General features: G+C 45.3%; 1 protein-coding gene across 4 annotated transcripts in view; it reads right to left on the bottom strand.

The window, feature by feature from the left end:
- Positions 1–2,293: 2,293 nt before the first annotated feature.
- ERICH3 (glutamate rich 3) overlaps positions 2,294–12,596 on the bottom strand; it is a 109,950-nt gene continuing 99,647 nt past the window's right edge. For all 4 annotated transcript variants that reach the window (XM_019528395.1, XM_019528391.1, XM_019528394.1 and 1 more), the window contains 2 exons: positions 4,142–6,849; positions 2,294–3,612 (listed from right to left, as the gene is read on the bottom strand). In XM_019528395.1, the coding sequence (XP_019383940.1) occupies positions 4,148–6,849 (2,702 nt within the window). In that variant the 3' untranslated portion in view covers positions 2,294–3,612; positions 4,142–4,147. The remainder of the gene's footprint in view (positions 3,613–4,141; positions 6,850–12,596) is intronic.

Below are 12,596 nucleotides of genomic sequence, written 5' to 3'. Positions count from 1 at the left end.
ACTTTTCACCCTTTCTTTTTTAGTACCCAGACCAGAAACACAACTCCAAATATCAATACAGGAAACAACAAAGACAAGTTACTTATGTTTAAATTACTAGCCTGTGGGTGCACCAAAAATAACCTGTAGTAATAAATCACCGTAAGGTCTTTGGATTTGATTCCATGGTCCAGTTAAAACTAAGTGGTAGTTCAGGCAGCATCTGAAGCCTTAGAGGAGGGAGGACATCACACAGCACTTGCTAGCAATTCCTACTGGTCGACACATGCAAATACATACACGGACTCTGCAAAATGCTGTGTGTAGCCTGAAATACTTGCACAGAAACAAACCTGCAAATCTTGTAAGGTAAAGCTTCTAAAAAGACCTACCATTTTATATAGGTATAAAAGTATTGCTGACTATAAGAGTATTGTTTGGGCATGCAAGGATGAAAGCAGGAAGGCCAAAGCCCAGTTGGAGTTGCAGCTAGCAAGGGAAGAAACAAGAAGGGTTTCTACAAGTGTCAGCAACAAGAGGAAGATCAAGGAAAGTGTGGGTCCCTTACTGAATGGGGAAGGCAACCGAGTGACAGATGATGCAAAAAAGCCTGAAGTATTTAATGCCTTCTTTACTTCGGTCTTCACAGGCAAGGTCAGCCACTACCACCCCTGGCAGCACAGTTTGGTGACAAGGTGAGTGGTCAAGTAGTGAAAGAACAGGTTAGAGACTATGTAGAAAACCTGAACATGTACGAGTCCCTGGGACCAGATGTAATGTACCCGAGGGTGCTGAGTTGGCTGATGTGATTACAAAGCAGCTAGCCATTATCTTTGAAAACTCATGATGATCAGGAGAGGTCCTGGACAATTGGAAAAGAGCAGATATAGTGCCCATCTTTAAGAAATGGAAGAAGGAGGACCTTGGAAACTACAAATCAGTCAGTCTCACCTCAGTCTGCAGAAAAAAGGCCAGTCATACCCGACCAACCTGATTGCCTTCTGTGATGCGATGACTGCATTTGTGGATGTGGGAAAAGCAGTGGACATGATATACCTCGACTTTAGCAAGGCTTTTCATATGATCTCCCACAACAGTCTCACAAGCAAGTTAAGGAAATGCAGACTGGATAAATAGACTGTAAGGTAGATAAAAAATTGGCTGGATTGTTGAGCTCAAAGGGTAGTATATCAATAGCTCAAAGACTAGTTGGCAGCCAGTATCAAGTGGAGTGCCCAAGGGGTTGGTCCTGGGGCAGGTTTTGTCCAAAATCTTCATCAACAATCTGGAATATGGGATAGGGTGCACCCTCAGCATTGCAGATTACACCAAGCCTGGTGGAGTAGTAGATATGCAGAAAAGGACCTGGGGGTTACAGTGGACAATAAGCAGAATATGAGCCAGCAGTGTGCCCTTGTTGCCAAGAAGGTTAACAGCATGCGGGGCTGCATTTGTAGGAGTGTTGCCAGCAGATCAAGGGAAGTAATTATTCCCCTCTACTCAGCACTGGTGAGGAGTACCGCATCCAGTTTGGGCCCCTCGCTACAGGAAGGATGTCAAGAAATTGGAGAAAGTCCACCAGGAGGCAACCAAAATGGTTAGAGGGCTGGGGAACATGGATTATTAAGGAGAGGCTGAGGGAACTGGGCTTCCTGAGTCTGGAGAAGAGAATGGTGAGGGAGGATTTAATAACAGCCTTCAACTACCTGAAGGGCGGTTTCAAAAGAGGATGGATCTAGACTGTTCTTAGTGGTGGCAGATGACAGAACAAGAAGCCATGGTCTCAAGTTGCAGCAAGGGAAGTTTAGATTAGATATTAGCAAAAACTCTCATAAGGAGGGTAGTAAAGCACTGGAACAGACTACCTGAAGAGGTTGTGCTATCTCCATCCCTGGTGGTTTTTAAGACCCAGCTAGGCAAAGCACTGTCTGGAGTGATCTAATTGAGGATGGTCCTACTTTGAGCAGGGGGTTGGACTAGATGACCTCCTGAGGTCCCTTCCAACCCTAAGTTTCTATGATTCTACTTATATGCTGAGCGTGTGGGAAATGGTGAAAAAAAATATTGGTGCCTACCTTTCAAACATAAGTTCTTGCTTTTTAATAAGCATAATAATGGCAATATTTGAAATGCAACATAGTTAAAAATTACTAGAGGCTGAACTGAATTATTTGGGACAACAGAGGCAGCCAGTGGTCCCGAGGGAGGCAGGTACTGAGTACAGCTGAGCAACATATTTTGCAGTTTCTGTCTTAGCTGCTGACACCCAGAAAGACTTGGTGAATGGTTGGCATTCAGCTTCTAGATTTTCTCAAGAACTATTCAACATTACAACTGCTTTGGGCATTTGCTATTTGTACTAAGGGATAGACCATTTAAGCTACATGGTGCAGGTTCCAAATCCTAACTAGGCAACTCAGAAGACCATGGAAAGCTTTTAAGATACAGCCCCTCCCTGAATGAATACACACACATGCAAGCATGTTCTTCCAAACAAAAGTTTGTTCAGTTGTGCCCATAAGAAACAAATAGAGAGTGAAAATGCCACTCATTCATTTGGTTTATGCGGCTTTTTTTGCAGTGTTCCCTCCAGGTCTAATCTAGAGTGTCCTAGATCTGCAGGTTGGATCAATGCAGGGTTTGGCAACAGGAAGTTGTCTGATGGACCATACTTTACAGCTCCTTTAAGAGGTATTAGAAGTGCAGTGTGCTACTACTCCTGACCACTGCATGTGCCCAAAAGGGAACCTTAGGTCTCATAAGGCTTTGGTGGGGCCAGTATGCTCAGGCGTCAGCTGCTCCCCATCTAGTGCAGTCACATGCAGTCCTGACTTCATGCCTATGCTCTATTTTCCACTCCAGTGCATGTACACACATGTACAAGGAAAGAATGTGCTCCAGTGGAGGTAGTTCTGTCCTACATCACATAGCATAGTTTTCACTAGCTCCTGCAAGAGTTGCACTGTGTACGTGGAAGCGGAACTGGGTTTCTTTTTGTTATAATAATTTAATATTTACTTTACAGTGTTCCCTAAATGCCCCAGTCAAAACACAGGGTACCACAGACACATGCACACACGAAGATGATACCTCAAAGAATAGCGGCATGCAACAAGCTGCGTAGAAGAGCGGGAGTGATACTGATATATACACATTTTCTATACATATAACCACTTGCAACCATTTTTTATTACTATACATAAAGCATCGTTTATCCTTCTGTGTAGCCATCTCAAACTGGCTGAGTTTTTTTGGTTTAAGTTCAAGCAGTGTAATAACTCTGTGTATTTTGAGAACAAAAAAATACATGACAGCTGTGGAACAATCCTTATGATTATTGTCTTCATAATTATAAAGGAGTGCTAATTCCAAGACTGGCTATATAGGTCTATTTCAGTTGTATGCTGCACATTCTAGAGCTGCTCCAGTAAAATGTAACAGATGGTTATGGTACTCATAAAGTAAAATAAAGAAAGAGTGAATGTCCCAACCAGTACAAATCTACAGTGATTTGTAAAAATGTTACTAAAATAACAGCACTGAAGAAACTGCAGAGATTGCTTAGATGCGTCTTTGTTCCCCATTCTGGGATTGTATCCAAGGGAAGATAATTATGTCCAGCTTTAGACCATTCTGGGAAATAACAAGAAAATTGTTAGCTGTACAGTAAATACATTAAATACTTGAGATTCTCAGTTAATATGGTAAAATTGGCCATAGAAATATCAAAAATAAATTAGCTAGATACCAAGGGGATGCACAAGCATTGACTATCATTACAAAACCAAAAATCAGTTTGAAAATCAGTTGAAATGTTAAGACTAGGTGCTGCCCCTCCTTCTCATTTATTCTGTAAACAGTCTGCCTAAAACCAGCGGCACTTCTGGTGTATAATACCACTCAGCAGCAATGGAGATATAGCTGAATGGTTACAATCCAGCCCAGACTCTGCAATCTAGGAAATACTTAAAATGAAGAGAAGCATATAATATATGGGGGAAGAAAAACATGGTTACCTATCTCCTCCTAAGGCTCAGCTTTTTACCATGTGGAAATGCCAGTGCCAGGTTAGCAATGCAAGCCTATAGATACTTCAGAACAGACGCATTAGAAAGGAGCATAATCAAAGTAAAATCAACCTAGATCATAAAAAACAACTCACCTTCTTTCACCATTCTCCTCCATTTCTCTCTTCGGCAATGGATGCTCCCGTAGTCACTGTGCTTATTTGTGCAGGGCTTTCTTCTTTGAGCTGGACTTCGAGCAGCTCTGCACCTCCAGGACTGCTGGGTGGATTTTCTGCTCTAGATTCTGTCACTTCCGTTCCAGCTATTTTGTGTCTGTCAAATTGCTTCCATTTGATTTCTCCCCTGATGTCTTCTGTTCCACTTCTCCCCATCCTGTAGTTCATGTTGGCCTCTCTTTGTTCAGTTCCTTCCTCTCCTACAGGGGCAGGTTCTGCCCTCGCTGCACCACAGCAAGATGCCATTTCTTCGGTCACACAATCCATCTCAGTCACTGCTTCTCCTTCCTTCCTCAGTGATACTTTTGTCATCAGTTTTTCTTCTTTGGGAAATTTTTTTCTTGCTCTTCCATCTTCTTTGGCGACACTTTCTCCTGTCATCACTCTCTGGTCTTCAAAACCTGACTCCTCTATTACATGGCCCTCTTCATGTCTTTCTTCCTCGTTGTGTGCCTCACATCCAGTTAATGCTTCTTCTGCCTCCTCTTTCTCATCAGATGCTGATTTTCCTTCCATCTCCTCACCTCGATGTGTTATTTCATTTCCCTTTACTTTCCCACTGCCTGCGGCTTTCTTTGCCATTGCCTCTTCAGAGGCCAATGCTTCTGACATTCCTTCTCCTCCCATTGTCACTGCCTCAGCCTCCAAATTTTCACTTTCCACTTCTCCTATATTTATTTTGGCTTCTTCTCTTGATTCTTCATCAACAGGTACCTCTTCTTCCAATATAAATGTCATTTCAAGAGCTGCCATTGGTGACATCACCTCTTTATCTGCTTCCTTTGCCATTTCCTCTTTTCCAGCCTTCCCTACTTCCTCTCTCTCAGCTGTCATTTTCTCAGCCTCCAACTCCCCTACACATGCTGCTCCATCTACCATTTCTTCTTCAGGTTTTTGTTTTGCTATAACTTTTTCAGATGCTTCCAATAGGCCCTCCTCACTCTTCCATGCTTCTCCTTCCTTTAAAGTTTCCCTCTCTGTCTCTCTGTCCAACAATAGTTCCTCCCACCGAGGTGCCGATTTGTTGACTGCGGGGTCCTTTTCTAGGTCTTTATTCTGTGTTGCTTCCTTTTCTTGACCTGATTCCTCCCCTCCTTTTGCTGTCCTATCCACTTCAGACACTGTTTCACTCATGGGAAACTTTTCTAATCCTACTGGTTCCTCTGGTTTGGCTGCTTTTTCCAACAGGAGAACTTCTCCTGCTCCCACTGACTCCTCTCTCATAGCTTCACCTCCCAGTAGGGTGGCCTCCTTTGCCTCCAACACTAAGTCTGATCCTCCTTCCACTCTGGGAACCTGCACTGCTTCTACTAATTCATCTGCTACAAATTCTACCTTTCCCACAACCCCCTCTCCTATAGAAGCCACTTCCTTTACAACCTCTCCTTTAGTGTCGACCTGCCTTGCAACCACCTTTACTGCAGCCTCTGCCCTTGCCACAACCTCCCCCCCCTCAAAAGCCACCTCCTCCACAGTTTCTCCTTCAGATACTACCTGCCCTGAAGGAAGTATCGGAGTCTCCTTTACTTCTCCTGCCTTCTCCACAGAGTCCTCTCCCTCAAAGGCTGCCTTCTCCATGGCCTCTCTTTCAGTCTCTCCCACCTGCTCTGCAGTTCCCTTTGCTAGAGACTCCATCTTCTCGCCTTCAAAGTCTGCCTTTTCTGCTACTTTCTCTTCTTCAGATCCCCCCTGCCTTTCAACCGTCTCTACTGCAAATGCTGCCTTGCCCACAACCTTTTGTCCCTCAGGTTCAACATGGCTGGTAGTGGCAGACGCTGCCTTCTTCAGTGCCTCCTCCCCATCTGAAGCTGTCCTCGCCTCAAAATGTCCTCCTCCAGCTTCCACCTGCCCTGCAACCTCTCTTACTGCAGACTCTGCCTTTTCCAGAGTTGCCTCTTCCACAATCTTCTTTTCAGATTCAACCTCCTCTCCTACACACACAGTTTCCACAGCCATGTCTCCCTCAGAAGCTGGCTCCTTTCCTAAGGAATCTCGCTCCTCCACAGCCTCCTCTGCATCAGGTGCTGCCTCCCTCACAGCTTCTTTCCCCGCAAAGTCTGTCATCCCCACAGACTCCACTGCTTCAAACGCTATTTCCTCTATAGACTCCTCCTCAGATGCCTGCTCAGCAGCAGCATCTCCCTCAGACATTGCTTCACCCATTTTTACCACCTCCTCTACTTTCGAGGTAATTTCCCCCACCATTTCCTCTCCCTCAGACACTGCATCTTCCACTTCCTGCTCTCTCTCATTTACATCTTCTTTCTCAACTACATTTCCTTTGGATGCCTCCTCTCCATCAGATACCTGTTTCTTTCCTCTCCCAATCTCTTCTGAGTCTCCTTTCATTATTCCTTCCTCTTCAGATACTGTCTCTTTTGCAGCAGGCCTGCTCTCTACTGCCCCTTCCATCAAACATGCTGTTTCTTTCTTAGACAATGTATCTTCCTCTAGAGCTCGTTCATCTCCTTCTTCATTGGTGCCAGCAGTTCTTTCCTCAGCAATAAACTCTTCCTCCTCAAGTTCTTTTTTCTCCCCCATCATCCACCCATCTTGTACCATTTGTTCTGTCGCTTTCTGTATTTCAACTGTTCTTGTTCCTTCTGCCAAGAAAGCTCCATCTGGCACTATTAAGACATAATCAAAACATTAGCTTTATTGTAATAACTGTGTTAATTTTAAGACTGTTTTTACTAGGTGATTATTAGAGATGCCATCTTTCCAAATCAATGAAGGGATGTTGGCACAGTGATATGGGAGATACTTGCTGTGTTTCTTCCCATGATGCACCTGCTCTTTGACTAAGTTTCGAGTGTTGTCATTCTGGCATCTGGCTGTAGTTAATTCAAACAAAATGAGGCCACATGGCAGTTCTGCAATCTGAGATACTCAGGGTGTTCAGATGAACTAGCCATAGGCCTAACACAAATCAGAAATTGATGCTAAATTACTTGTATATACGAAGTGTGGGGGGGAAAATCACATAGTTTGTAGCATGAATGATTTTAACATAAATTGTGATAATAGTAAAGTAGATTTGTAACTGTGTTATCCTTGTTATTGTATACTATAAAGTTTACTGAAAACTCCATTTTGTGTATTTTTCCTTGACATAAGTTGCTTGCTTGACATAAGTGAATGAACTTTGTATAACCTGTGTGTGTGTGTGTGAGTGTATGTGAAAGGGTGAATGCTGGGAGAATGGCACAGAGGCAGGAAAAGGAAGATTTAACTCTTTATGTAGGCAACAAGGCACCAAATGTGTAAGTTACCAGTCAGGAAACTGATTAATGGATGGCTAAAGAATCCCTTTGTGGCCTAGGGCACAAAGGAGATAACCAGGAGAAGGAATGCAGCACATCCTGCTAGATGGGCAGCAAGCACACTTCAAGGCCAAGATACCAACTTTTATGAACAAACTGACCTCAAGCTGAGATAAGATGATGATGGAGGAGAAACAACTGTAACAACAGAAATTGGTCATGGAAAACACCAAAGTGCTGAACAAAAGATGCCAATCCGTATAAAAGAAACACTCTGAAAATGCTAGGGTAGGACAGCCTCTATCTTGAATGCTGCTTTCTTTGGAGTACAGTGATCAGAGTCTGTTTACCCACTCCAGCTGCTATCTTCATCTTCTCTCAATAGGCCTGGGCTGGCCACATAGGGCTTCTATTGAGCAGCTGCAGCTTCTATTGAGTACCTGAATGGAACAGTTGTTTTGTGTTTGCATAAGTCTGTGCGTAATAATGTGTATAATGATTTGTGTGTGTCTGTATGAGTGGTGTGTCCGAACCTCTATGTCCGATTCATGTAATCAATAAATGCGCCATTTTGCTTTATCCCCCTTTATAAAGTATTGCTCTTGATTTGATATATATTAGATTTAAAGTAACAGTTGTAATTGCTTATACACATTTAGGGCCTACTTCTATCCCCTTAGACGTCAATAAAAAAGCTCACTGAATTTAGCAATACAAAAATCTATCCCTGGGCAAACACAATTTGTTGTTTGTACTAATGCACCTGTGCTTAGTACACAGTGTAAGCTCCTGTCAGATCTTTTGATAATGAGAGAATAAGCAGCAGCATGTTTTCCAAATGCTGTACCCTGACAGTACATAGGGAGTCTCCAGAAGGGTGAAAGGACACACTCTCCCCAGTACCCTGCCCAAACACCTGTCTTCATCTGACTCATTTCCTGGCTTGGTGAACTTCCTAATCTTCCTTTCATCCCTATTAGCAATGACAAAAGGGAAACCATTTGTATACATAATGCTTCCTCTGTCCCGAGGATGTTATGGAACTCACTGGGGTAAAATTTATTGCTTTAAGTAGGCTTGCTCCAGTAAAAGCCATGAGGCAGCTGGAAAGGCTGAGAGGAGGTGGGGAATGATATGGCAGTGATTGAGCAGACTGGAGAAAGGCCATTATGGGAGGAGGGTTCCACTGACCATAGGGAGATCAGAAACAGGTGGGGAAAAAAGAGATAAAGATAAAGAACACAGAGGGTTAAGCATGACAAATAAAAAGCAGCAACTCTCATCTAACCAAATATCATGTGATCACCACATAGCTTAAAAGTCTCAGATTACTTGTTGTTATCCAACAAAATCTCTACCTTCAACCCTCTGCTAATAACCTCCCAGCTAGATGCACCTTGCAGATGGTTTACTTAGTGCTGTTTTCCTGATTTTTAAATATCCCTTGGATCTTAGGTTTTAAGCCGTGTTAAAAAATGTACTTGTCTGTCTTGATTGGTAATCAATAACTGTCATAACTTTTGGAAAAGGAGGTCAAAAGCCAAAAGCTTCACTCCCAAACCTGTTCCCTTCACCCACCTCCCAAATTTGGGAAGTTCAATTGCAAGTCAAAACTCAGCAGCATTTCTAATTAGTTTTAGAAAGTCTATGAGAAGTGCCAGCACAGTGTATATAAAACCTCCCCACCTAATATCCTACTCTGTGTTATATCTTACTCCATGTCAGGCTGGGAAGCAGAAGGACAAGCACACATGAGCCCTCAGCATCCCCCCAACCCCACAGGAGTGGGGAGACTGAGCCAGCAGCACCAGCAAGGTAAGCTGGGCCAGGCAGAGGGAAAGAGGGAGGGGGAACCGGGGCAGCTGTAGGGCATTGGGAAGGGTTTTTTTCCTTCTCCCATCTCTATTTAGTTGCACCAGGTGGGAGCCACGCTCCCAAGCCAGGCAAACAGGCCAGCAAACAGATGCGCTCATTAAAGAGCATGCCCGAGTTTGTGCAGTTCACGTAGGGAAGAGAGCAGCAGGGGCCAGAGATTCCACGCATCAGACTCAGAGGCTTCAGACAGACTCTACAGAGCCCTCAGGTGAGTGTACATAAGAGAAACTTCAATGGGGGTGGTGACTCAGAGCATACCCAGGGACCCTGCCCCGATGCTACCTCCCACCTGGAGCTCCAGTGGGGCCTCCACCAAGATGGAGCCCTTGGGTGGGTTGGTGGCAACTGGACCCCCTGCCTGCAGGGGTTGCTGGTGAGTCCACAAGGGCCAGGAGTAGTGGAGGGGCAGGGGGGTCCCCTCACTTGCCCCACATGTGCCTAGATTGAGGCCCTGGAGGGGCAGGTGAGGGAACTCCAGGCAGAGGTGAGCAGGCTACGGGGGATCAGGGCAATCAAGGAGGAGATTGATGGGTAGTTCCATTCTCTGCAGGTCCACACACCTGGAGGGAAGGCATCACAGGAGAGAGCTGATGAGGCCAGATGGCAGACAGTCATCTCAAGGACTAGATGTTATAAAGCCTGGGCGACTCCCTCAGTTCAGCTGGAAAACAGATTTGAGGCCCTGGAGTCACTGCCAGATAGCATGGTAGTAGAGGCTGCACCTACAGCTACCACCAAGCCAACTGAGAGAGAACCATGCCGCTGGAGAAGACATTGGATCATCATGGTAGGTAACTCTCTCCTGCAAGGAATGGAGGGAGACATCTGCCATCCAGATCCTACAGTACGGGAGGTATGCTGCCTGCCCAGAGCCTGGATTCATGACATCACAATGAGGATTCCAGACCTGACTGGACCCTCCGACTACTATCCCATGGTCCTCATCCATGTGGGAACAAATGATGCAGACCAGAGTAGTCCGGGCAGGGTCATGAGTGACTACTTGGAGCTGGGAAACCGGCTCACAGGTTCAGGAGCACAGGTGGTCTTCTCATCTATTCTACCAGTCAGAGGTCAAGGACAGCACTACAGCAACTGCACTAGAGAAGTAAACTCACAGCTTCAGAGCTGGTGTCACTGCACAGGATTTGGGTTCCTTGATCACGACCTGCACTTCCAGGATACGGTCTTGTTCAGCTGAGACTGACTACATCTCTCTCCATGAGGTAAGAGTCTCTTCTCTTACAGGTTGGCTGATCTCCTTCCCAGGGCTTTAAACTAAGTTTGTTGGGGGATGGGAATGATAATGACTGGGAGAGACCAGGTATGACGAACCATGAGCCATGTGCTGGAGCAGTCCAGGTAAGTAACAAGGGCCCCACTAGGCAACAGAATGGGAGGTTAGCAGGGGCACCTATAGGGGGGCTTAGATACCTCTATACCAATGCTAGGAGCCTGGGGAACAAGCAAGAGAAACTTGTACTCCTTGCAAATGAAGAATTCGACCTGGTTGGGCTAACAGAAACATGGTGGGATCCTACCCATGACTGGGCAGTGGGCAATGAGGGCTACAGGCTGTACAGACAGGACAGAGTGAGAAAAAAGGTGGGGGGGGAGTTGCTCTCTGTGTTAAGGAACAATATACATCTTTCGTAGTCAAACTGGGACGAGAAGGGCAAATTGAGGTATTATGGGTCAGATTACAGAGGGGTCAGGGAGAAAGAGACCTAGTAGTACAGGTCTATTACAGACCACCAGGGGGACGAGTTAGACCTAGAATCTCGAGGCAGCTCTCAGAGGCAGCGCGCTCAAAGGACCTGGTTGTCATGGGGGACTTAAACTTCCCAGACATCTGCTGGGAGAAGCAGGCAGCCAGGTCTGCCCGTTCACATAAGTATTTAACCTCCTTACAGGACCTTCACCTATTGCAGGGGGTATATGTCCCCACCACAGATAATGCCTTGCTAGACTTGGTACTGGCCACAGGGGATGACTTGTTGGGGGATATGCAGGTATAAGGTAACCTAGGGGATAGTGACCACCTATTGATAGAGTTCACTATCTGGCGAAAGGTGGGGGAGATAACTAGTGTAGGGCAGAAGTGCTGGACTTCAGGAAGCCCAACTTTGGTAAACTCAGGAAATTAGTTAGGGAATGACTAACTGGCAATACCCTTGAAGAGACAGGAGTCCAGGAAGGGTGGGTGTTTCTCAAGGGACTAATCCTGCAGGCACAAAAAAAGACTCTCTCAGTCCACATAAAGGGGGGGCAAAAAAGCAAAGAAACCCTCTTGGCTGAGCAGAGAAATCCAGGAGAGCCTGGTGAGGAAAAAAGAGTCCTATAGGCTGTGGAAGCAGGGGGCAATCACCAAGGAGGAGTTCACCTGCTTGGCTTGAGCCTGCAGGGAGGCAGTGAGGAGAGGCAAAGTGGAGATGGAGTTTAGGCTGGCGACAGAAGTCAAGGATAACAAAAAGTCATTTTTTAAGTACATAGGCAGCAGAAAGAAAGTGCAGTATAACTTAGGACCCCTTCAGGATGAAAAGGACAACTAGTAACAGATAGGATGGCTAAAGCAGAGATTCTAAATGAATTCTTTGCATCAGTGTTCCTGGACATGAATACAAATATGCATCCCATTAGGAAATTAGACAAGCCCAGGATAGATACCAACCCACCAGCGGTGCACGCAGACCTAGTAAGGGGGCATCTGGAGAGGATGAATGTATTTAAGTCAACAGGCCCTGGTGATCTTCACCCTAGGGTACTTAGGGGATTAGCTGGAGTCATAGTGGAACTGCTGGCACAACTGTTTGAGCATTCATGGTGCTCAAGACAAGTCCCAGAGGATTGGAAAAGGGCCAATGCGGTCCCAATTTTCAAGAAGGGGAGGAAGGAGGAACCAGGTAACTATAGGCCAGTTAGCCTCACCTCTATTCTTGGCAAGACCTTTGAGAAAATAGTTAAAGATCACATTTGCGGGGGACCAGCAGGTAAAGTAATGCTAAGGGGCAATCAGCATGGGTTCATAGCAGGCAAATTCTGCCTGACCAACCTAGTTTCATTTTACGACCAGGTCACAAAATGCTTGGATGAGGAAAAAGAGGTAGATGTTGTTTAGCTAGACTTTAAAAAGGCCTTTGACACAGTGTCACACTCAATTCTTATAAATAAACTAAAAAACTTCAATGTAGATTATTACACAGTCTGGTGGATGGGAAATTGACTTCTGGGATGCA

Source organism: Gavialis gangeticus, unplaced genomic scaffold (assembly GCF_001723915.1).
Source record: "Gavialis gangeticus isolate Ggan-Ray unplaced genomic scaffold, GavGan_comp1, whole genome shotgun sequence".
In the NCBI taxonomy this organism is placed as follows: Eukaryota; Metazoa; Chordata; order Crocodylia; family Gavialidae; genus Gavialis; species Gavialis gangeticus.
Note: the sequence above shows the minus strand (reverse complement) of the source record. Positions and strands in the feature narration are given on the sequence as shown.